This window comes from Patagioenas fasciata, chromosome 9 (assembly GCF_037038585.1).
Source record: "Patagioenas fasciata isolate bPatFas1 chromosome 9, bPatFas1.hap1, whole genome shotgun sequence".
Lineage (NCBI taxonomy): Eukaryota > Metazoa > Chordata > Aves > Columbiformes > Columbidae > Patagioenas > Patagioenas fasciata.
The window spans coordinates 19,573,812-19,596,342 of record NC_092528.1 but is presented as its reverse complement, the minus strand read 5'-3'; the positions used below and the strand labels follow the sequence as shown (position 1 = coordinate 19,596,342).

The 22,531-nt window shown below is 40.5% G+C and overlaps 1 protein-coding gene across 1 annotated transcript in view; it reads left to right on the top strand.

The window, feature by feature from the left end:
- Nucleotides 1-22,531, top strand: part of SPATA16 (spermatogenesis associated 16) — a 78,221-nt gene that overhangs the window by 43,559 nt on the left and 12,131 nt on the right. The window contains exons 5-9 of the mRNA XM_065845036.2: nt 6,113-6,260; nt 9,473-9,619; nt 9,857-9,969; nt 16,968-17,132; nt 21,540-21,623. Of these exons, the coding sequence (XP_065701108.1) occupies nt 6,113-6,260; nt 9,473-9,619; nt 9,857-9,969; nt 16,968-17,132; nt 21,540-21,623 (657 nt within the window). The remainder of the gene's footprint in view (nt 1-6,112; nt 6,261-9,472; nt 9,620-9,856; nt 9,970-16,967; nt 17,133-21,539; nt 21,624-22,531) is intronic.

Here is a 22,531-nt window from a genome sequence, read left to right as displayed (position 1 = left end):
CACCAGGTGGACACAGCATCCAGGTGTTGGCCAGCAGGTCTGATTACATTCATGTAAAGTACTCAGTGATGCTCAACCTTTAGCTCTGTCTGAGCTAAGACGTCTCTCTGAGCCCAGGCTACCAAAGCTGTTCAGCTGAGTACAGTTTTTAATTCCCTTTCACAACAAAAACCCTGCTGTTTAAACTGTGACCCAATCCCGCCATAGTGGGAACCATGCAGAGCTGACTCAACACCTGCTGAGGACTCATGATTGTGAAAGGCTTCTCCCAGCACTGGAGGGACAGTCTTGCTGCTCAGACCAGTCATGGTGAGTTGCCTTATTAGAACTAGGGTATTTCTCACCATGAAAACTCTCTTTAAGAAATAGGAAATATTAACAAAACTAGTTAAAAGCTTTGGTTTTGGCCAATAGCTTCATGTACAGGATAATGGGCCCGTTCATGGGGGCAGTTCATAGAATCATAAAATGTCTTGAGTTGGAAGGGGCCCACAAGTACCACTGAGTCCAGCTCTTGTTCCTGCACATGACAAGCCTACAGTTCACACCATGTGTCTGAGGAAGTTGTCAAATTGCTTCTTGAACACTGTCAGGCTTGGGGCTGTGACACCTTCCAGGGGAGCCTGTTCCAGTGCTCTACCACCCTCTGGGTGAAGAACCTTTTCCTAATGTCCAACCTAAACCTCCCCTGGCACATCTTCCTGCCATTCCCTTGGGTCGTATCATTGGCCACCAAAGAGAGGAGATCAGTGCCTGCCTTTTCTCCTCCCCTTGTGAGGAAACTGTAGGTTCTTTGATGTTTGTAAGCCTTACCTCACTGCCCCATTGCAGATTGACGTCTGTCTCTGTCACTATGCCAGGGAAGGGTATGTGCACCACAGCCAGCTGGGTGGCTGAGAGCCTGCCAGGACAAAACATTGGTCACCCTGACTGTTCAAGGGAGCCTGGTCCACTGCATTGGACCAACTCTACTCACTTCACAGCATCTCAGAAAGCCACAAAGTCCTGGCTGGAGCAGGGGCAGGTGGCCCAGGCCAGAAGACACCTCTGCGGGGATGCTCAGAGCTGGAGCCCCTGCCTGATACAGATACACATGGTAGCTACTGATGGCAATGAACCGTAATTCAAGCAGGGACACAGGCTCACCTTGTCAATGCTCTGTATCAGCTTTGCAAAACAAATACAGCCTCTCTTTACTTGGTTTCAGAGTTTCTCCACCGCAGGAAAGAAACACAGAAATGCTTCACATTTATCCCAGGGCTGGGATGAAATTGTAGGATTCTCGGTTGGTAGCAAGTGATACAAGAGTTGAAGACTCCAGTGGTTCTCCATGCATGTGAGTTTGTGAGACCAGAGGACAGGCTTGTGGTCAGAGAACTTCCCTGAACTAGAGCTGAATTTCCACATTTGTGCTCAGTCCCTGCTTTCCCATCTGCTGGCATCACAGACAGGGTGTTTCAAGAGCAACCTCCATCCTTTTCCATCCTCTATGTATTCTGGGGGTTTTCTCTAATGAATAGTGATCTCTGTGGAAGGATATAAAGCACAGATTTCTTTTCTCCCAAAACATAAAGAGATACTTATTGGTGTACCAAACAGGTCTTGAAGCCCAAGGTAACCCATCTGCAATACATCTGCCTTTCAGAAGTCAGGAGAACACACAGATCTATCACTGTGGCACTCTGCAAATCCACTTTCAAAATAGACCGCACACAAAATAACTCACAGGGACTTAAATACATTAATAACTTAAGAACCTAAATAAGCTGATATTTGATGTGACCTACATTAATAGGGAGGCATTACACGGCAGATAAGCAAAAAGTTCTCATCTATTGTATAGTACATGATTTATTCATACCATAAACATATTGAGAAAAGGATATGCTCTGGCATTCTCTCTACTTATTTTTCCTACAGAAAAAAAATATGTAAGAAGATCATGCTGGTGAGAAGATATTAATATCACAACAGCAACAGACTTTCATGGTAGGGCTGCTAGATACTTCTTTATGGTTGGAAAGATATAGAGAAAAGCACACAGGCTGCACCACAGTGCACCCATAATTCTAAATACCAGCCTAAGAGTGAAAGCAGTTCATAGAAGAGGCTAATGGCTTTACCCTGACTGATATCATTGCATTAATAAAAATCATCAATAAAAGCATCAATTCCTGCTGTACTGTAAATGAGACAGTGGCTAAGTGTGCACTGCAGCTGCAAGATAAGGCACTAGAAAGATATCTAAATTTTTTGGCTAATTCTAGATGTCAAGATAATTGGATTTTCAAAATTAAACCTTTCTGTAGTTAAAGAGGATTAAGGTTAGGGACTGTAGCAGGGAAAGCTACTGTCATCGTTATAAAGAATTTGCTGCTACTGTGCCATTTTTCTTCTTCTATATCTGCTCTAAGCAGGCAAAATGGCAAGAACTTCATAAAAATATTGAAGTAGTTATATCATTTGCCATCGAAAGTTGGCATGGGAAAGCTTTGTTTCTTGTGCATTTACCTATTCATCTGGACTCTTAACAGAATTTCAGTGGGTGTTGAAGGGACAATATAAGATTATTTAGGCTAAAGTTTAAGTTTTATTAAAAGGTCTGTGAAATGTAACATTACTAGGTACCGTAGAATGTAAGATAATAGATATTGCAGAGCCAAGGTGCTCAGAGAAGAGGAGTATGTGGTGTTGGATCAGATATATGTCTAAACTCTTGATCAAAACAAAGTTTTTTCTTGAGGAATGTATTTGATTTTCAATTGTCGTAATAGCAAAGTACTTCCCTCAAACCTTGTGAACGCTTGTGTTTCATGGAAGGATTCATTGGCATTTTAACAGAAGTACTGATAATATAAATACTCCTTGAGACACTTCGTCTCCAGATGGTTTCTCTGCAGACTTTCTCTGATTCCCCACACTTTCAAAACAGGGATATAAACCTCCTGACATAGCAGAGCATGAGTCAGTCCCATAACTACAAAAAGAAATGTTCCCTATCATCAGATTACTCTGCAGCCTATTCTGGAGTTAGTTCTTGCATCTTTGCTGAAGCAACAGAATATGTCTGTTGCTGAGGTAAACCACCAAATTCAGTAGACTCATGTCCATCATAGTCCTTATATTATTGTACATTGCTGTGGGAATTCTCATAGTTTAAGGTCATCTCAAGGACTTCTTGTTTTCTAACTCTGCTGGAATTGAAGGCTGGAGTGTAATACTGTGTCATATTTCTGCAGAGCTCACTTGCAAGATAGGCAAAAAATAAATCATCCTTTTTATCATCTTCATCAGTTTAGCAGCTACCCCTGTGCTAATGAAAGAGCCTGATAGTTCTTCCACTCCAAGACCAGAATAGCAACATCCTCCATGATGTATCTGAGAGGACATGGCAGAAGGAACCTTTCAGATAGAAAGACACCAAAACCTATGCAAACGGGAAAAAACAGTTCTCCTGTCCTGTCTGGTGAGAGTCCATTGGAGCCCTTGCAATCCTCTCCACAGTGAGACTGTATCTTGAATAGCTGCATGCTGTACAACACAGCAGATGATGTTCTGTAGACAACCCTCTTTCCTGGACACATTGCCAGATATTCATCCCAAGTTTAGACTCCAGTGCATAGAGGCTTGAGAAGAAAAAATACTTAGGGATTTCATCGTATAAAGTTTTCTCCTCCAAAGTTTTTATGGCCTGAAGTTTTATATCCTTAAAGACTTTACCCCATAAAAATCCAAGAGGATAATAAAACAAATAGCATCTACGTCCAGGGTCAGTGGCTTGGGGAAAAAAATGCTCTTGGGTTGTAATACCTTCTGTAGCAGTATTGACCAGAAACTACAGATCTATTCTTTTCCCCCTTGGCTGACATTTTACCATTATTGCCCTCTGAGCTAGTCGCTATTTGCACACTGCGCAGAGTAGCCATGGGTACACGTCAATACAAAGAAAATGTAGGTGTGACTTCGAACTGTTCTTGAGGATGATAAACACAAAGTGAACTTTGCAGGCAGAATACAGAGCTTGTCTGGCCCAACTGCTCAGGTTTTCAATTTGCTGCCTTGCTCTATATATTTTAAATCTCAAGTGTATGGATATACCCCAAAAACATTCACGTGCTCATATCAATCCAGATTTGGAAATGGCTGCCAAGCTCTAGAAAATCAGCAGAATACCAAACATCTCACACAAAATAAGGCTGACCTAATTCTATGCCTATATTTACACATGGAATTCAGTAAAACTTGAAACAAGTAGGCCTCTCCTTTTTTAAAAACGTGCCTTGGAAAGCTAGATTGGTACCATTGTTTTGCTGCTGATCCTCTAAGGGCCCCAAATGACAAGATAATTAAAGTCCATAGAAATATGAAATCCTAAAATCACTTTCCTATAAGTCAGTGCAAACTCGTAAGTATTCCCATGGGAGGCATGGGCACGGATCCATTCATGGGGCCCTGAGCTCTTGGCAGGAGGACACAGTTGCTGTTTTCTGGTCTGATACCTCCAGATTTGTGGCATTAACCATGGATAACACAGCTGTGCCCATGGAAAGGTGGAACTCCTCCTCACTGAGGGGGAACGTTATTACTGCCCCAGGTGCTCATGATACTATTACACATATTTGAAGCTTGTTAATTTTCCAGGGCTAGATACTGCCCACTTCTGACTGCTTCCATTCCAGTAAATGCAGGATAATGGGCTAGCCAAATATACTAATCTAAAATATAAGCAAATCTCCAGTGATACCATCAACATCCAGGCAGAGTGTTCAAAGTAAAAGCACTCAGGGTGCACATATGGCAGCCCATCCCAATATCTGCCCAAAACAATTATAGCATTTCTATGGTATTTCTGCACACCCCATACCAATAAACAGGATGGAAATAAAATGGCATAACACCCTATCAGAGGATCTGTTGTCTAAAGCCATTAAGGAGAGGGACATAGTTAACTGGTTGGCACACTCAGCCTTCCATCCGGGGTTGGTGGGAGCAATTGTCAGCTTAACGAATGACTCACAGAGGCACACTATGTCTTAGATAATTTTACACAGGTGGAGGACAGACCAGAGAACAAAAGCGAGGACTTGTCAATAAAACACCAAGCTAGTCCCATAATGATACTTTCTGTGAATCACTTCAGCATATAAGGTGATCTAGGAGAATCATACACCCTATTAAAAAAATATATATGTTTTCCTCTCACGCTTTTCTGACCACCTCTATTAACCTTGTGTTAGTGTTCTCACTATTAAGTGCGTTTAAGCTTTGGTCATGATACAATAATGCAGTTTCCCCAGTTTCCAGAAAGAACTGCCCACATCAGGAAGACAAAATCTTTGTTAACAACAGATGCAGCCGAAACAGTGCTGAACCTGGTCTTACCCAAAGCCCACGCCAGGAGCAACTGCAGCTCGACCTCCCTTGCCTTGATGGGCAAAAGTCCCAGCAAGGCTGTTTCCAGGCTGGTGGCTCCTCCTGGCAGTTCCAGCACCAGTTCATTGGGGTTCACTGAGTGTGAAATGCACCTCTCCACATAAGACCAGTATGATGCATCATTTAAGTAATTCTTCAGGGGATGACAAGGTTCATAAGCTTCATGTTGCCCTCTGCACAGGAATGAATTTTACTCTTAATGCAAATGGTGTTTAAATGCAATATTTTAAGACTAATATTCTGTATAGACACAGTGCCTGATTCATGCCAACCCAAGGAGTAATATGAATGCCTAGTATTGTTTAACCAGCTCCCAAGGACTGAATAAAACCCTCAGATGAAAGATGTGACCTTCAGAGAACATGGAATCACTTTTTCTTTTCATCTAAAAGATAATTTATCTAATACTTTTCTCCTCATTTAAGACATAGGCTCGCTGCACTGAAAACTGTTTACAAATGTTCTTTCTCCATTAAATTGATTTTCTGAGTATAGATAGGCAGTGTTTTCTGGAACTAATTTGAATTCTCCTCTAATTAACATTCAAGACCAAAATATGTTATCTTTGCATGACTGTGCAATTATTAAAGAGAAAATATTATCTGTGAAAGTAATTTTTTTTTTTTTTTAGCTAGCCGTTAACCGACATGAAATGTATCATTTCTTTGCCTTTTTTTAGGCTATGATTGAAGAAGCCATTACTAGAGAAGAAGCTTTTTCGGTCATGTACACACCATTTGCGAGAGAAGTCAAGGCTGGCAAAATAAACAAGATAAAGGACGTGTTTGCTAAAAAGCATCCTGATTACAAGGAGCGCATATATACAGGTAACAGCAGATTTCACGTGCTCTTAAACACTGTTTACGGTTTGTGCATGTGGCTGACAAAAAGAATTTGAGAGAGTCTGGAGCATGAGCCTTTATATTTCTACACTTCTTGGGGGATGGGAATTAATGTCTGAGATTTGTTCTGTGATTGTAGATGATTTAGGTAACCAACTCAGTACTTAAGCGAAGCACAGACTTTACACTGCAAATCCCCATAAAGATTGTTTTTATCCATGAAGCCTTGTGTTTCAGTTGTTAAATTTCATTAGTGCAACTTCAAAGGTAGATTTGCAGTGTATTGTGGTGAGAGCAAGACCCAAGTTCATTCTCATCTCCATGGGCTTCCATCAGTCATTGATCGCCATCCCTGCAGCATAAATATCGTCCCTTCTATAAGCATTTCTGGACTCACCAGCACCTTAGAAAATGTGCCAGCTGCAGGAATGGAAACAGATAAGCAGGCTTCCGTTGTCATCTCCAGGTAGAGTAAGCTCAAGTAGCATCTCCTGGAGTAGATAGACACTTAAATTCTAGTGACCACAGCCTAATTTCAAGAGGAATGGGTATGAGTTCAGTCGTTGAGTCACCAGTCCTGGAGGTGTTTAAAAGATGTACAGATGAGGTTCTTAGAGATGCGGTTTAGTGATAGGTTTAGCTTATGGTTGGACTCAATGATCTTAAGGGTCTCTTCCAAACAAAATGATTCTATGCTCCTATGAAATTTTGGCAGAAGAGAGTCAGAGGGATAAAAGACATTTCTTACAATCATTAGCCTGTTGACTTGGAACATAGTTAACCCTGATAATGCTTGGCTTTGAGTTGGTGGTTGAGAAGCAAAGGGAAAAGCACATTCCTCAGGTCAAATTCTGGAAAGCCTCTATCTTTGCCACACAAATTAAATGTGTAGCTTACCTCCCACTGCCACTTCCAGCCGGGTGGTCCAAAAGGCTGAGACGCTGCTCACACCATGCAGGAGTTACCCCCAGCTCAGAGGTGATGGCTTAGTCCTTGCAGCACTGCTGAGCTCCAGCACTCTGCAGATAAATAAGGCTTCCAAAAGAAAACATATCGTGTCTTTGGGGAGGAAAAGAAAATCTATTTGCAAAACACAAATAGGAATTAGGAAACCAATTGTTTACCACAGAACTGTGCAAATATTTAACATTAATAAACTTGTTTTGTTCTTTTTTGTTTTGCTTTAGAAAACCACTATAAAACTAGATCGTGTTTTGCAAGCTGCAGACCACCTATGTATTGTGTTTCTGGCAGTAGCTTTTAGGTTGTTCAAAGAAGGAAAATGGGATTTATCTATCACAGAGGTTGTAAAATCCCTGTCTACTGTTTACTTGCTGATGTGACTTTGTGGAGAATTTCCAGCGACAAAATTATTGGCATTGGAAAGAGCATAAAATAAAACTCCCTGAATCTGATTTTTAAAAAGATAAATTAATATTTCACATAATCCCCTCATACAGCACGGGTGAGATTTCCAGGAGTAAATAAGCAACAAAAGTGTGCAAGTGTTGCACTGAAACTCAGTTTGTGTTGGTAAATCACTGAATGACCAAAAGCGTCACCAGTCATTTTCTTAGTCTTCCCAATGAGGAAAAGGATGAAGTAAAAAAAAGTAGGAAAAAAGCACCCATAGTACTGTAGTCAATTATAAAAGAGATTGGACAGAGCCAGTTCTGCCATCAAACATGTTTGTTTACAAAAACCTATTAGTTAAAAGACTTGCTTCAATTTTATGCAGATTTCTCTGAGGTTCTGGGATCACCGAAACTTCTAGGAATTAAACGGGATAGATAGGCAAGAAAAAACAGCACAGATATCAGGGTTTTGAGAGTGCCTGGGTGTGAGAGGTCTCACGCAGGCAGAGCCTCTCCCGACCTCCCTCCGTTCCATCCAGTAAACCCTCCTAGACAGAGCAGATGTGGCTCCTTTTCCTAGACTCAATGCTGAGATAATTCACAACAGTGTTAGCTGAAGTCACCTGAAGCAGTAGGGTTTTCTCAACTCATTTATTCAGATCTGACCTAAAATCACGCTGCTCACAAAAACAAAAAAACAATCACAAGCAACAAGTTTAGCTCATTGCCTGTGTGATACCACTGAGCATTCAACCTGCAGGTCTGTATCTCACATAGGTGAAATTAAAAATGTGAGCTAGGCCCCATTTTAACAGTAAGTGTGAAATAACAGACATTATTTTAAATAACCTTTCTATTCTGTAGCAATCATCTGTCCAATTTTAGTCCAAGTTCTGCTAGAGTGTAAAGACTGAATTGATTTCGAAGTTTTCCTTATTGTCAAGGAAAAGGAGCAGATACACATTTAAATCCAAGTGTACAATGTAGTTTTTTGCAAAATTGAGAATCCATCAGAAGTAGAACATGCTGCAAGGGAAATATCAGGTCCACTCGCTTTGATTTATATAGGGGTAAGTCTAGAGAGCTCTGCGTGGGGTTCTCCATTTGTCACTGTGACCGCACTGCCTGGCATCTTAAAAGCAGGGCTCCCTGAAAACAGAGCACTCCTTTGTGAAAAGTGACACTGACACTCAATCTAGGTTTATTTTTTTTGCAGCAGAAGGGGATGGAGGAAAGGACTGGTCTGGTTCCCTGGGCAAAGGTGGTTTCTACAATTGCTCTGAGTATCTGTCTTCACTTAGGTCGGGGCAGAGAGACTCAGGTGATATGCAGGTCTTTTTGCAGTGACAGTCATGAGCTCTGGACAAGCCACAGCACAGGCTGTCATGTGCCAATGGGGTGGATCAGAAAGGACATGCAGGAAGCCTGGGAATGTGGTGGTGGTGATGGCAAAAGGACAAATCTGTAGGAAATCAAGTCTCATTAACTAAGGAAACAACAAAACAGGGGGCTTTGCAGTTAAAAGATCAGGATGTTATGTTACTGAAGTGTTGAGTTATTAATGCTTTGGATGATCAACATTGAAAAAAGCATGAATTGAAAGAATGTGGTTTATCTTGTGCATCAGCAAAATGTAAGCTGTTGATGCAAAAAGTTGCAAAGTCTGGAGTTCCAAAATCCAGTTATAGCTGGATGGGTTGGTTTAGTCACTTGTGTTTTGGTCAGCTTTTTGGATTACATTTTACTTCTTCGACTTCCCTTCTTTTCCTTCCAAAAAAGTAACTTATCTTGCAACTGGAAAGAAATGTGATGGTGGCAATGATTTTCATTTCCATATTCCAGATCCTCATGGAGTTCACATCTTACCGCAGATGGCTAGGTGGCCATCTCTGCCTCCCCAGAAGTGCTTACTGACTCTGGGTTTCAGAAACAAACATATTGGAAAAGTCTTGGAAAGGTGGTCAAGTAGAAAACTGCCCATCTTTTCAGGTACGCCAACTTGCTTAATAGCTGTGACAGCTCAGGGGGGACCTCCATGATCCTTGCTAAATGAGGGGCTTTGGGGATTTCTCAGGACCCTTTCTCTGTTCCATCAGCCCTGACTGTCCAGACAGCTCTCCCCACCCTCCTCTCTCCTCCTCCGGTTTACCCATCATCTTGCTAGATCCTCTATGGAAAATGTATATGAATAAACACAGTATATGGTTTTGTGATTTCATTTTGCAGACCGGAAAGCACCTTTCTGTCCTCTCACAAGTGAAGAAACAAAAAGATATTGGGATAACACAGGGAAAAACGTCATGCCAGTAATTGATTTTATACGGAGCACCAAATTAACTGTGAGTATAAAATTCACTTTCTGGTGTGTAGTGTGTGCTGTGGCAGAAACCTGTGCATGTGTGAATGATGTGTCCCTTTTGGTGAGTAATTCATTCTGCACATGCTCCTCCTGTGTCCAGAAAGCTCAGTGAATTGCAATTGGAAAATAGTTTAATTGGGTTTTAGATACTTTTAAAACGTAGCCCTAATTATTTAACATCGTACCCAGTTTATTTAAAATCACTTTGCATGCAATTTTCTCAAATCTTTATGGCTTATTATATTATATCCCTACTTCACATAACCACCAAAACTACTTGCTATATTTAATACACATATCACTAGGATCTCCATCAAGAGTTAATAATTGCTACTTGAAGCATTTCTAGTGATTTAGATCCTGATCCCTATGTAGCAAAGTATGTGAAATAACCTTCAAATCTATTACAACCACACTGAAGGTATATTAGTTAATTCTACTCTATACTTTCTGCAGTAATGTACACAGCTTTTTAGCACCATGGCTTTTGATTAGCACAAAAGGTCAAAAATCAAATTTGCATGTAGACTAGACTGTTTTAATGCAATTCTTAAATTATTCTCCTGAAAATAAGTGGAAGAAGCCTCTCCTTCCCAGACTGTAAATGCTAATGGTAACGCTTTCCCCCTAGCAATAGCCGGTTTTTAGTTTTCTGTATGTTGAAGGAATCACAGCCATTTCGTCATCAGGGGTGCCTTAGCAAATCACAGGGTTTATATTCTTAGGTTTTGATACCAGATAGGAGGTTGACAAAAACTGCTACTTAGCAACCCCTAGCAAGGAAGAAACATTACCTAGATATTTGGGGAAACTATATCTCCTTTAGTCTCAGAGAGCAGCTGCTGAAACAACAGTAAGCACTTGAATTCACATGCTTAGTGGGAGATAAAGGTGCTGAGTGCTTTGCCAAAATGGTGCTCATAAAGCATCTGCATTGGTGTGAGGGCTGAGGGCACGCGACCTGAAGGAAACACACAGCTGCTTCTTTCCAGTTCTTTCCCGAAGCCATGTGCCTTCAGATGACCAAAAGCCCAAGTTATTGATGCGCAGGCTAATAGAAGTGGCGTGTGTGGGAAAGTGAAATATCTGTTATTGCTGTGTGCATTGCACTTTGAACATTTAGGAAGCTAGAAGTATAAGCAGACAGTGGGTTGGGTACTGGATACAGAATAAAACCCTTGTCTTTCTGAAAGCCCTAGGAAAATTCCAATTTTCAACAAATGTTTTTGGTGCCACAATTCTCTCTTTGGGTACAGAAACACAGAGCTTTCAGAGGTGAGATTCTTCTAAAGAGTATTGGGAAGAGAAAATACTTTGAAATTGGGTATTGGATTTCCCACTACTATCCTATTCTGTAGATTAACCTGAAGGAACAGGACCACATGGTTCAAGCAGAGATACGTGGTATCTGGTATCCAGGGTATGGGGAAAAGAAACCGAACAGATCAAAGTAAGAGATGAGAGCGGCAGGTGTTACGATTGCTCAAGCCAATCCCCACTAGCTGTATGAATTTACACTACCCCCACACATAATATTTTCTACCAGCAGTAGACCTCGCCTCATACTTTAAAATACTCTTGCTGAAACAGAAGAGGGTTCCCAAAAATACAGGGTGAAATCCCAGCACTACTGCAGTCAGCAGCAAACGCCTTTTTTCCGAGGAGGTCAGCATATCATGCACGTGGTTCAGGCAAGGTCTACCCAAGTGCTACCTCCAGCCACAGCAAGAACAGGGTAACAGGTCTGAACTATAGTCCTATAGATTCATAACCAGCCACCAAGGCATCAGTATAGGAGCTTTAATGGAGAGGAGGAAAGTCCCAAGACACAAGAAATTATCACCGAGTTAGAACAAACAGCTGCCGGTTCCACATCCCTTATCAGTGGAAATATATTCATTTTCCCTTCAGTTTGCATAGTGTTGAATGATCCGGGCAAGACAGAACCTCTGACCCAAAGAGCAAATGACAAAGCCAATTATATCTAATAATACAGATAGGCATAGAGCCAGAACTGCTCTGGTACTGGTGATTAAAATCTATAGGCCTGGCAGTGATTTGGCAACTTCTGCTTCCTTGAAAGTATTCTAAAATTTTCTTGAGGCTAGAAGTATGATTCCATCATTTTTCCATCACACACAAACTGAATCAAAAACTTCTAGAAGGCAACCTTCAAATACAGACCCCTACTTTGCAACTTACTTTAAGAACATAAAAGAATATATATTTATTTTTAATAGAACAAACATTCCTTTCTGCCCTTTGCTTCATTTGCAGATGCAAACATACAATCCAAAATGCTTGTCCTAATCAGGGTTTTTTTTCCACAAAAACATCTCAGTACTAAATCAGAGCTTATTAAGCCCTGGCAACACTTAAAATAAGTCAATTCTACTGCCTCAGTTTTGCAGCTACACAACTTAGAGTTGATTATATGATTTATACATGCACCACTGCTGGTAAGATGTGAAATAAAGGTTAAAAAATAAGAACGTTTTCTATTGCCCCCCGCTACTTCGTAAGGAACAGCCAGTCCCATGTAAATCAAGAGGACATTTGTGTATTGTAAAGCGAGAGGTGTGCAAGAGAGAATGTTGCAGTCTGGTCCCCGCACAGCATCATCTGCTGCCAGTGGGGAAATGCCATAAACCTCATCCACCCAGAAATACGTACCATGACACAAACATTGTTGTGTAGGCCTTAATAAATATATATCAGTCAGACCTTCAGCTACTCATATCCCAAACAAGATTACCACCACTCACAACTGCTTATTCTATTAAGTGATTTCACCAGCGTAATTTCTGCTGCTTTGTACACACCAAGTTTGTCTTTTTCCTGCTGTAGTCCTATGTTGATGGCTCATGATACTATTTAACAGGAGAACCAGTGGCCAGAGGGGCTTATTAAACTGCTTATGTCATAAAGGTGAACAAAATCGACCATATGATTCACAGCATGATGCATCCATTTACAGATCTCACTGCTTTGTTGTCTATTTTTTAAGTAGAGGCAAAGTGTTTAATATATATGGATTTCAATATACACATTTTCTGAAGGATACCAAGGGCATTAAAGAAACATTTTGCTGGATTTTTTCTGCTTGTTATTGCAATACACTACAGAGCTGCTTGCAAGGCATAACTTCATTCAGATTTTGAGTTGAAAAATAGTGGTAGAGAGTCCACAATAGAAAAGAAGAACTACTAGGGGGCATTCCAGACTTTTGCAAAATGGTGCTCTTGAAGCTGATAGTTAAACGTGGCACCTGTATTGGATATGACAGATCCTGCTTTAAATCCAGGCTGACCAGCTTCTTTGCTTTTCTTTTTCTTTAGCACTCTGCAACCAAACTTTATAGATAGAAGTGGCATAAGGGATGACTCCTTTCTTTAATATAGAGAAAAGCAAGAAGTGGGGATATCATTCCAAAATTCTAATACATGAAAGAACACGATTCACTCTTCTCACATGCTTAACAGATCCTTTTTGCAATGAAAGCCTGACCCATCTTTGCTCTGGTTGTGGGCACTGGCTATTTAGCCATAGTAGGTAAGTACCATTCAGAATAGGCTGATCTGCTTTGTGTAGGTGCTTTGGCAATGTCAGAGAAATGAAGACGACCCAGGGCTGATTCTCAGACATCAGGACCTTATTGCTGTCCTAGAAGGAAGGTTTTCAAGGATGTCTCTGGGGATAAGCACCCTTTTTTTGTTTGTTTGTTTAAAGGGAATTCATGCAGCAAAAACTTTTCTGGGGAAAGCTCTCTTGAAAGGACCCCTGCCTCAGGCGAGGCTGCTCCTTAAGTATAAAGTCCTCAAGAGAAAGTAAATCAATTGTTCATTTTTACTTTTTTTTTCTTTAAATTCTCCTTGGAATACCAGACAACAAGGGTGAGACCCATTTAGAAATAACAGCATCATAATTTAATCATTTATTGTTTTAGCATGTTGCTGCATTTCTAACCAGGATGCAACTGTGACCCCATATGTTGGTTGCTTTGCTACCTAATTCCTCAAATGCATCTCTCTTGTCTTTGTTAATGGGGCCAGCTCTTTTCCACTGAAGTCTCCATTTAAGTTTGCTCTTTACTTAACTTTCATCATGCCCACCTGAGCTGGTTTCATCTTCATCTGATTGCTTGGCTACTTTATTATGGTTTTTACTGTAGCTTAGTAGCTCCTTGAATTACGCTATAGTTCATGTAATTCTCGTAATGTGGTTCAGCCCCCTGTGGAATTTTTTCTCCTGCCAGCAGCAGTTATTTACTCTCCCTTTCTGCATTTTTCATTGTCACTGAAACGCCACCTCTGACAACGTTCAGCCTCCTCTAATCCCTTAAAAAAAAAAAAAAAACACTATCATTTATTTCTTTATTTACTTCCAACTTACTATTAACTTAAATAATGTTGCTATGTCCACAGAGCGCATGTTGGCACAGATGCCCAATTTGTTTCCCATAGCTGCGTGGTGTGCTCTTATATTTTTCTGGAGAGTCAAGCAGAGAAAAAAATCTTTTCTTTTTACCTTTACTTTCTTAATCATTAGAGAAGCCTCCAACAGACGCAGCATGATGAGAGATGAATTTTACCTGCTTTCTTAGCTGATGACTCAGTATACTCATTTCTTTGTGCTCACACAAAAAGGTTTTGGGTGGATTTCAAGAATAGTAGGGAAAAATCTTTTGCTGCATCTAAAATGTTGTGAGACTATTTCATGTTGATAAGAGCTCTCTTTGTCACTAACTGATTGCTTCTCCTTATTTTAATGCACAGAGTTCTTCCTGGGGACACAACTATCTGGCTTTTGAACACTGATGATCAGGTGGAGAAGGGGGTCCAGTTTGCTCCTTGCTTTAGTGCCATACTAACTGGACTGTGTCAGACTTACAATTTCACATACCAGAGATCACAGAAATCTTTTTTCTTGCTGATGTCTCCTACTAATACTAGCTCAGGTCCTCAGAAAAGGACTCTTCAAGTGAGAAAAATAGTTTGTAGGACGATTGTCCTGGTCTCCCTTCTTAGAGGTGGGTCAACAGAAATTCATGAGAAGGTAGACCTGCAAGGGCTCTCCTGACTCCTCAAGTCAAATCATCTGCTGTTATACCCCTTTGTGTCATGCAATATCCTATTCCTAAACTGAGTAAAATCCATCTTAGAACTCCTTATGCTTTCTGCCTTTTCTACAGTCGATAAAACACACTGCAGACCTTCAACCTGACCTATAAGAAGCTGAATTGCCACCCCAGACTTATTTGAACCTATTCATACACAATGGTCCTTCTGTTATCATTGTCTTTTATCTCTCCTTCCCTGTTCAGTTGTTTGCTCTCCTTGGAATTTAGCCCTACATTATGTTTATTGAGAAGAATAATAAGCTCTTGGCATTTTCATTAATAGACTAATCAAACCACACTTCTCTCCAAAGAGGTATCTCCTACCGTGCTGGCTTCTCTTCTGCTCTGTGATGCTTGGATTTAAATTAACCTCTCCAAACACAGCTGACTGGAGCTATCTGCAATACTTGAGAGAACTGCTGACCAGAGCTCCTCTTCCCTGTTCCCTCCTTCAGCTGGTGAAAATACCAGTTCCTTGGCTCAGCTCATTCTTTTTCAGTTGCTTCCATATTTGGAACTCCTAGATTATAGCTGCATTCCTGCCATTGGCCTCCAATGCATTGTCATTTATTCTATACCACTTTACAATTATATTAGGTATTATATTAAAGGGAATAAAATTAACTACACCAGGATTATTTGTATTTTTTCTAGGGTTAAAAGAAATCTAAGCTTTTTTTCCATTATTATTCTTGTAAGATGTATAGAAAGCAAGGACAGAATTGTTATTAAATTTCTAAGCTTGATACAAGAACAACATTAATAGCCATTTTGATAACATTTGATGCTTGTCTAGTGCAAATTTCTGAAAAAACAAGACCAACATCAAACTAAAAGATCAAGATATTTTGCATGGGGAAGTTAATTTTAAAAAGAGGACATAATGTACTGAAAAATGTCACTCAAAACTTCCCATTCACCCTGTTCAATATACAATTGGACTTAAAACCAGCTACCTGGAAATGGATGTTAATGGCAGCATCAGCAAGCCACCATATGCAACTGCCAGAACAAAGGTCTGCTAAAAATACTGGAAGTGGTTTTGAAAAATCAATGCCAATTCTTGGAATTTCAGGCACTTAAATATGTTCAAAACCCTGATTACATGAATGGAAATTTCACTCGGAAGGGCTGAGCATTCATATATGCAATGGCTACATCTTGTGAGGAATCTAGGCCAAATTGCTTTTGAAAATCTCAGTAGGGTGCTTATTAGCATTTTTGGCAACAGAATACTTTTGAAAATATGGTGGTAAGGCTGCCATCCATCAAACACTTCAGCAGGTGCTGAGATTTTGTGCAAGCACTTGGCTGAGTTTCTGTATTCACATGTTTAAAATTTACCACGTGCCTGGTTGCCCAGAGGGTCAAAGACCACCTCTGCAGGTTTTAGTCCCTCAAGGTTGTATATCTGAAAACTATGGATTTGCCTAGTCTGCAAACCAACATAAGCTGACACACTGTACAGTATCCTCAGCCTCTTCACTGAAACTTTAAAAGCAATCCATAAAAGTCAGATAATATTTAACAGAGGGGATTATGGAAAAGCCATTTCCAAATGAGAAAATTGCATTTATGTTTGTTATCTGCTATTTCCCCTTCACATATGTTATGACTACATATTTATTTTTCTAGTACTACTAGAGAGATTGTGGAAAGAAAGTCCTTTTTTTCTTTTCTCTCTATAAAGATTGGCAGCAGCATTATCTTAAAGGTGCTGGATGCCATATTGCTTATAGTATTACCAGCACAAATATATATTATTATAAGCCTCAAGGCATAGAACTCAAAGGATATCAAAGGATAAGTGTATTTTCTGCTTCTCTCCTCTAACCCTCTTGGTTTTGCTGAGAAAACAGGACAATCGCTGTGCGTGTTCACCTGGGATAGAGAAGCTGCATTACGCCAGCTTCCTGGGCCGCTTGGGAAGAGCTGAGGAACAGTCTCAAGTGATTAATCAAGCAATGGCTGAGCTAGCAACCATTCCCTACCTGCAGGACATCAGTCAGCAGGATGTCAAGCTGGTAAGTATTTATTTCTAATTCTTGTTTTGGCCTTTAGAGGCGGGGAGCCAGGCAGGGAAGGCTTCGGGCAGAGCACTGCGCTGCAATTTGCTCTGGAAGTCATTTTTCCAACGTGCCAGACCTGAAGTAGTTTTAAAATCTGACTGCAGTGCCTTGTCAGAGGAGGTGCTAATCACCTGCAAGGATGACTTTTATAGAACCAGCATGACTCATCTGTAGGCATATTTTTAAAACCTCTTCTTTTCCCCCAAACCTCCCCAGACCAATCTGGGAAAATGATTGCAATTATTCAGATCATGCTACTTTGAGGTATCTAACACCAGAAACCACCTGCAGCAAAACAGGCCAGATTAGTTTGAAGCTGTGGAGAGGAGGGAAAGAAAATATTTTCTTTCCTTGCTCCATCTACAACTTGCTCCCTGTCTCCGAATAAACCCATCTTTCTGCTTTTGTTTTCTCTTTGTAAAATGAGGGCAGTGATGCTAGCAGGGCTGCTGCAAGACCAAAGTCATTAATAGCTTGATAGTACACTGAAAACCTGCAATCAGAAAGTACCGTATGGTTATTCTTCCACAAGGCTGTCAGATTTTCTGATGGGGGAGAGAGGGAGGTCACATACATGCAAATTTTAAGCATTTCCTTCTAGAACAACAACAAAAAAAGTCCCTCCACAGTCCCTGCATTTAAATGCAGTCCAATTTTGATGATCCAACTTCGTTTCACTAAAAACTCTTGTTTTTCCCAAAGCCAGTCCCTTGACATTTGTCTGCAGTCCTGCAAAGCTCCTAAGCTCTGCAGAATTAAAGCTTCACAGCAGCTTGCTTTAGGGAAGAGGAGCAGCGGCCTGCAACTGCAGGAGGTGGTTGCCAGACTTTGAAGTCTGGGCTGGAGATAAGGGGAAACGGCACTGCGAAGAAACTCTGTTATTAAAAGACATTCTCCTTTTGATGCAAGTTTTCTAGTATTAAACTTCAGCAGGCCCACATTTCAAGGCTGACTAAAGGGTCTTGAGTTATTGGTACACATTTCAGTGATAGGTTTTCTCCAGGGTACAATATTTTGGGTACATCACACGTTAGGCACAGACTATTACAGTGTTGCCTGTATCTTGTCATGTAGTAATCATAAGCCTGACTTCCCAGGAAAGCTTTTTGGAAAGGCTCTAGGCCACCAAGACAAAGTTCTTCAGTTTCTTAGGGGTAGAACTGTGCAGAATGAGGGTCCATGCCGGGAGATTTAAGTGACAGACTGTAAATCTGCCAACAAGACACATACACCTTGTTTACCAAGCCGAAGGTAAAAATCTTTTTTAAAATAATAAAGGCAGAAAATCTCTACCAGCTATCCTGTCCAGAGCATTAAAATGTATTAATTCAGCACTCATTTATTCTTCTTTGTCCTGTCATCCTCCTATAAAATGTCTTCAACCTGTGTGTGCAAATGGAAGCTCAGATGCTTTGTAGCTAGAATATTTTAGTAAACTTCAGGCACCATGGTGTTAAGGCACAAGACTAAAAGCAGGAACTTGCAGAGTGGCTTCACTGGGGAGTGATTGATGGGCTTTACCTTTCCTGGTGGCACCAGCCTGCAGGACACAGGTTCCTCTTATGCCGGTAGGGACCATTTCCCAACCGCATCAAGCACAGAACTTTGCTGCCCGTCCTTGGGTCTGCACACGCAAACCGTGCAGTGAGTGGGTGAAAGAGCCTCATGTACACTCAGCCTACCTGTCATCCTCCCCATCTCTCTGGGGTCCAGGCAGGATGAAACACATGCAGGACTGGGCTGTACTGGTGTGATTCAGTGGCTCTCAGTGGATGCTGCAGAGGCATCCTCACCACGTCCATGGGGTTAGAATCACAGCACCCATGCTGACTCCATGTGCTTCTCATTCTTCAGCAACATTCTAAGAAATATCTAATTTTTTTCATGGAGAAAACTGAGCTGGCCAAATTCTAATCTCACTTGTACTAATGAAAATTTAAAGTAATTCCTCTGAGGTCATTCTGACTTTACATTAGTAAAACTGAGATAAGAGTTTATGACCAGGCAAGGCATTTCAATTGTGGGAGTTAGAAAACGCTAAAGATGCCAAATGTTTAATATCACATACAGTATAACTTGCATAAAGTTTAATACACATTGAATTTATAATAATGCAATTTGCACTGATACAGCAGGGATCCCAAAGGCATGTCAGTTATAAACTCTTCTCTGTAAAAGTCTTCCTGTAACTAAATAGAGTCCTAATCTATGGCACAGAGAACCTCAGCTGAGGCCTTTTTAGATCAGTATTTATTCATAGGCACTGGGAAAATAAAGATTTTATTTAGCTTGAACAATTGAATAGGTGGGGAAAAACCCTGAAGAAAATCTCTCCAAGGTTGATGATTTCAGTGTTACCATATTTGTACATCATAAATCAAGATGAAATCTTGTTAAAAAAGCAGAAATCTACTTCAATTTAAAAATCAAATGAAGACAAGATGTTTTCTCAAATGCAACATTTTTCCTTGGAGAGGATATTTTCCAAAAAAGATCAACTTTGGGAGAATTACTGTGGTTTGCCAACTGTCTGCTCTTGTAGGATGCACATTTTGTCTGCCAGCAGAGCTGGGGAAAAGCTTTGGGTGATAAAAATTAAAACCTGAGCACACACTGGGCAATTTTCACTGGAGTGTATCAATACCAGTGAAAACTTTAATGGGAAAGGTTTCTTATTTTAACTTCAGTTTGGCTGGGCTGTCAGAGTGGTCCCTTGGGGTGGCAGATCGATGTTCTGGTCCCTGCTACAGCAGCTGCTGTTCACTCCATGATCAGCAATGGGGAAATCCTGCCCTTCCCCTGACCAGTTCCTGCTCTGCCTGGTTTGACGCAGGATCCGTGCTTTGCCCATTCTGCCCTTAATACCCTTAATCTCTGGGCTGTGTCTATTCTGGATTCATAGAAGGAGATTATCCATCATAAAAGTATTGCGATGGAAAATTTCTGACACGTTCTTGACTCTTTTTGCATTAAACTCAGAGGCAGAAATTCGCAGTTTTGTTTTTCATGAATACTGATGCATGACTTGAAAAAATAAAAGTTTTTCCTCAAATATTTGGGCCACTAAGATTCAACTTAATGTCTGCAGTAGCACAGAGAAAGCAGGCTGGAACCAACCATAGCAAATTTATTTAGAGATTCAAAAGAAGATTCCTGCATCTTTTATCCAGTGTTGGGACACAGACAAACAATTTTAACTCCAAAAGCCCAAATGCAAAGGTAAACTTGAGGAAATACAGATCTACTCCTTGAATCTCAGGGCACCGTTTTAATATCTTCTGCAAATGAGCCTAAACACTGATGTTTTAAATTTCATCACCTTATGTACTCATATTAGACTGCTGCCCATCTAGGTACAGAAAGAGAAAATGTCTCTGAGTGCTTATGCTTATACTGTCCAATCACTTGCAATGAGTAACAAGTTTGGGAAGAGACACCAAAAACTATTGTTTGGGTGCGCTTCAACTGACTAAACATTTGGGAGTAGATGTAATAGAGCACAGCAATATCACAGGTATTAAATATAAGTTTTTCCCAGTTTGTTCCTAAACACTGATGCTAATGGCTGCTGACAGGATGAAACCTTGGATCTGACCTTTTTTTCTCCATTACTTGAATTAAGAGGAACTGAAACATTTTCATTTGTTTGGGAAGGGTATAGGGTGAGCCAAAGCTCTGACTAACCTGGAAGGGTACTGGAGTGAGGCAATACTACAACTAACCTGAATTTTAGCCTTCCCTCTAGCACTAAGAACTGATTAGCAAGTGTTTTCCTACAGCTTCTTTTTATAGTTTACACCAGAAATTGTCAGCTTTGTTTTTATGCTCTGTTATGCTGAAAGATTGGAAGAAGGGAGGGTTTGCCAAAGAAAAAGGATAGTAAAAGCAGAGAAAATGAGCTAGATACTTGCAGCTACATAAAAGCATCTCAGCTTTAGTGTTGTCCTCTTGTGAGGTTTTACAGGCTGCTTTAAATTATGATACATTAGCCTTGGGAGAAAATACTAAGAAGTATTCATGTACAAGACAGAATATACCAGAGACCTAAAGAATGAAATACAGAGCCTTTATTCTTTACAACCCAAGTCTTCCTTTACTAAGTATAAACATTTACTGCATTAAAATGTACAGGCTTAAACACAGTTTTTCCAGAGGATTTTTCCCATTGTTAAGTATTTTGTATCCACAATAATACTGTGTAATGGCTGAAGCAAAGATGAGGTGGCGGTGCTCATTGTGTGAAAGATGAGTAATAAAATCATCAGCGTACAAATGATTTTTTAATTAGGTTTTAATCTGTGTATTTAGAGAAGTTATTTCTGTGTGAATTCCACACTGATAATTTTTATCTTGGTGCCACAGCTGCAGTCGCTAATGGCAGATGCCATGGACACCCTTGAAGGAAGAAGAAGTGATAAAGGACGTGTGTGGAATAAAATTCAGCAGGTAAAAACCTGCAGCAAAGGGCAGGAGAGTACATTGTTCCTTGGGGAGTAAATGTGCACCTGAGTCGTATCTGTTCAAAAGGTAGAAAAGAAAGCAGGTGCCATTTGAACCTGACTGTACACCTTGAGGTTGGTTAGTGCTCAGGCACTAGCCACAGATACGTATTTTTTATTGGCTTTAGCTCCTATGGTTGATTGTTGCCCATGTTAATAGCCTGGTGCGGTTATCCAATGAGAGGGGGGAAAAAAACCCAAACCCACACGACACGCACAAAAACCACACAACTGAATAGGTTATTTTTGACTGATAATTATAATCTTTTCCATCTTTGCATTTGGGGTACTGTAGTAATTGGGTGGTAGTGGGGAGTTGTTAGGGAATAAAATTCAGCCCAACAAATTAGATCCCTTAGTGAAGCTCAAATGAGACTTTGGTGATGCGAGTTGTAAAAGACATGTAAATGCCTTTCCGCAGTCTCTGCACAGCAACTGGTCAATTTAATTCTTAAAGGATTTGTGTGGGGTGTAGGAAGACTTATGTTGGTTCTCTGCACAGATGAATCTGACCCGACATAATGAATAATAGGTCAGGCTGGGATGTAATCTTACATTTTTATGAAGTCTTTCAAACCAGAGCAAATCACAGCTCTGGGCATTCAAGACCATTACCATTCAGCCACTTTTAAAGACAAGGACAGCAACACCTCACCAGGAAGGGAAAACATTGCTAATGGTTCAAATCCTTGGTCTGAGAGCAGGTCTATGTAGGTGTATTACCCTGGTTACCTGTCAGATCTGTGGCTCTTAATAACATTTGCCAAGTACAGAATGTTTTCAGAAAGCAACGAAAACCTGAATGCCCCCAAATTGTAGACTGCCTGGGTTTCATATCTTTCAAATGCTCGTGAG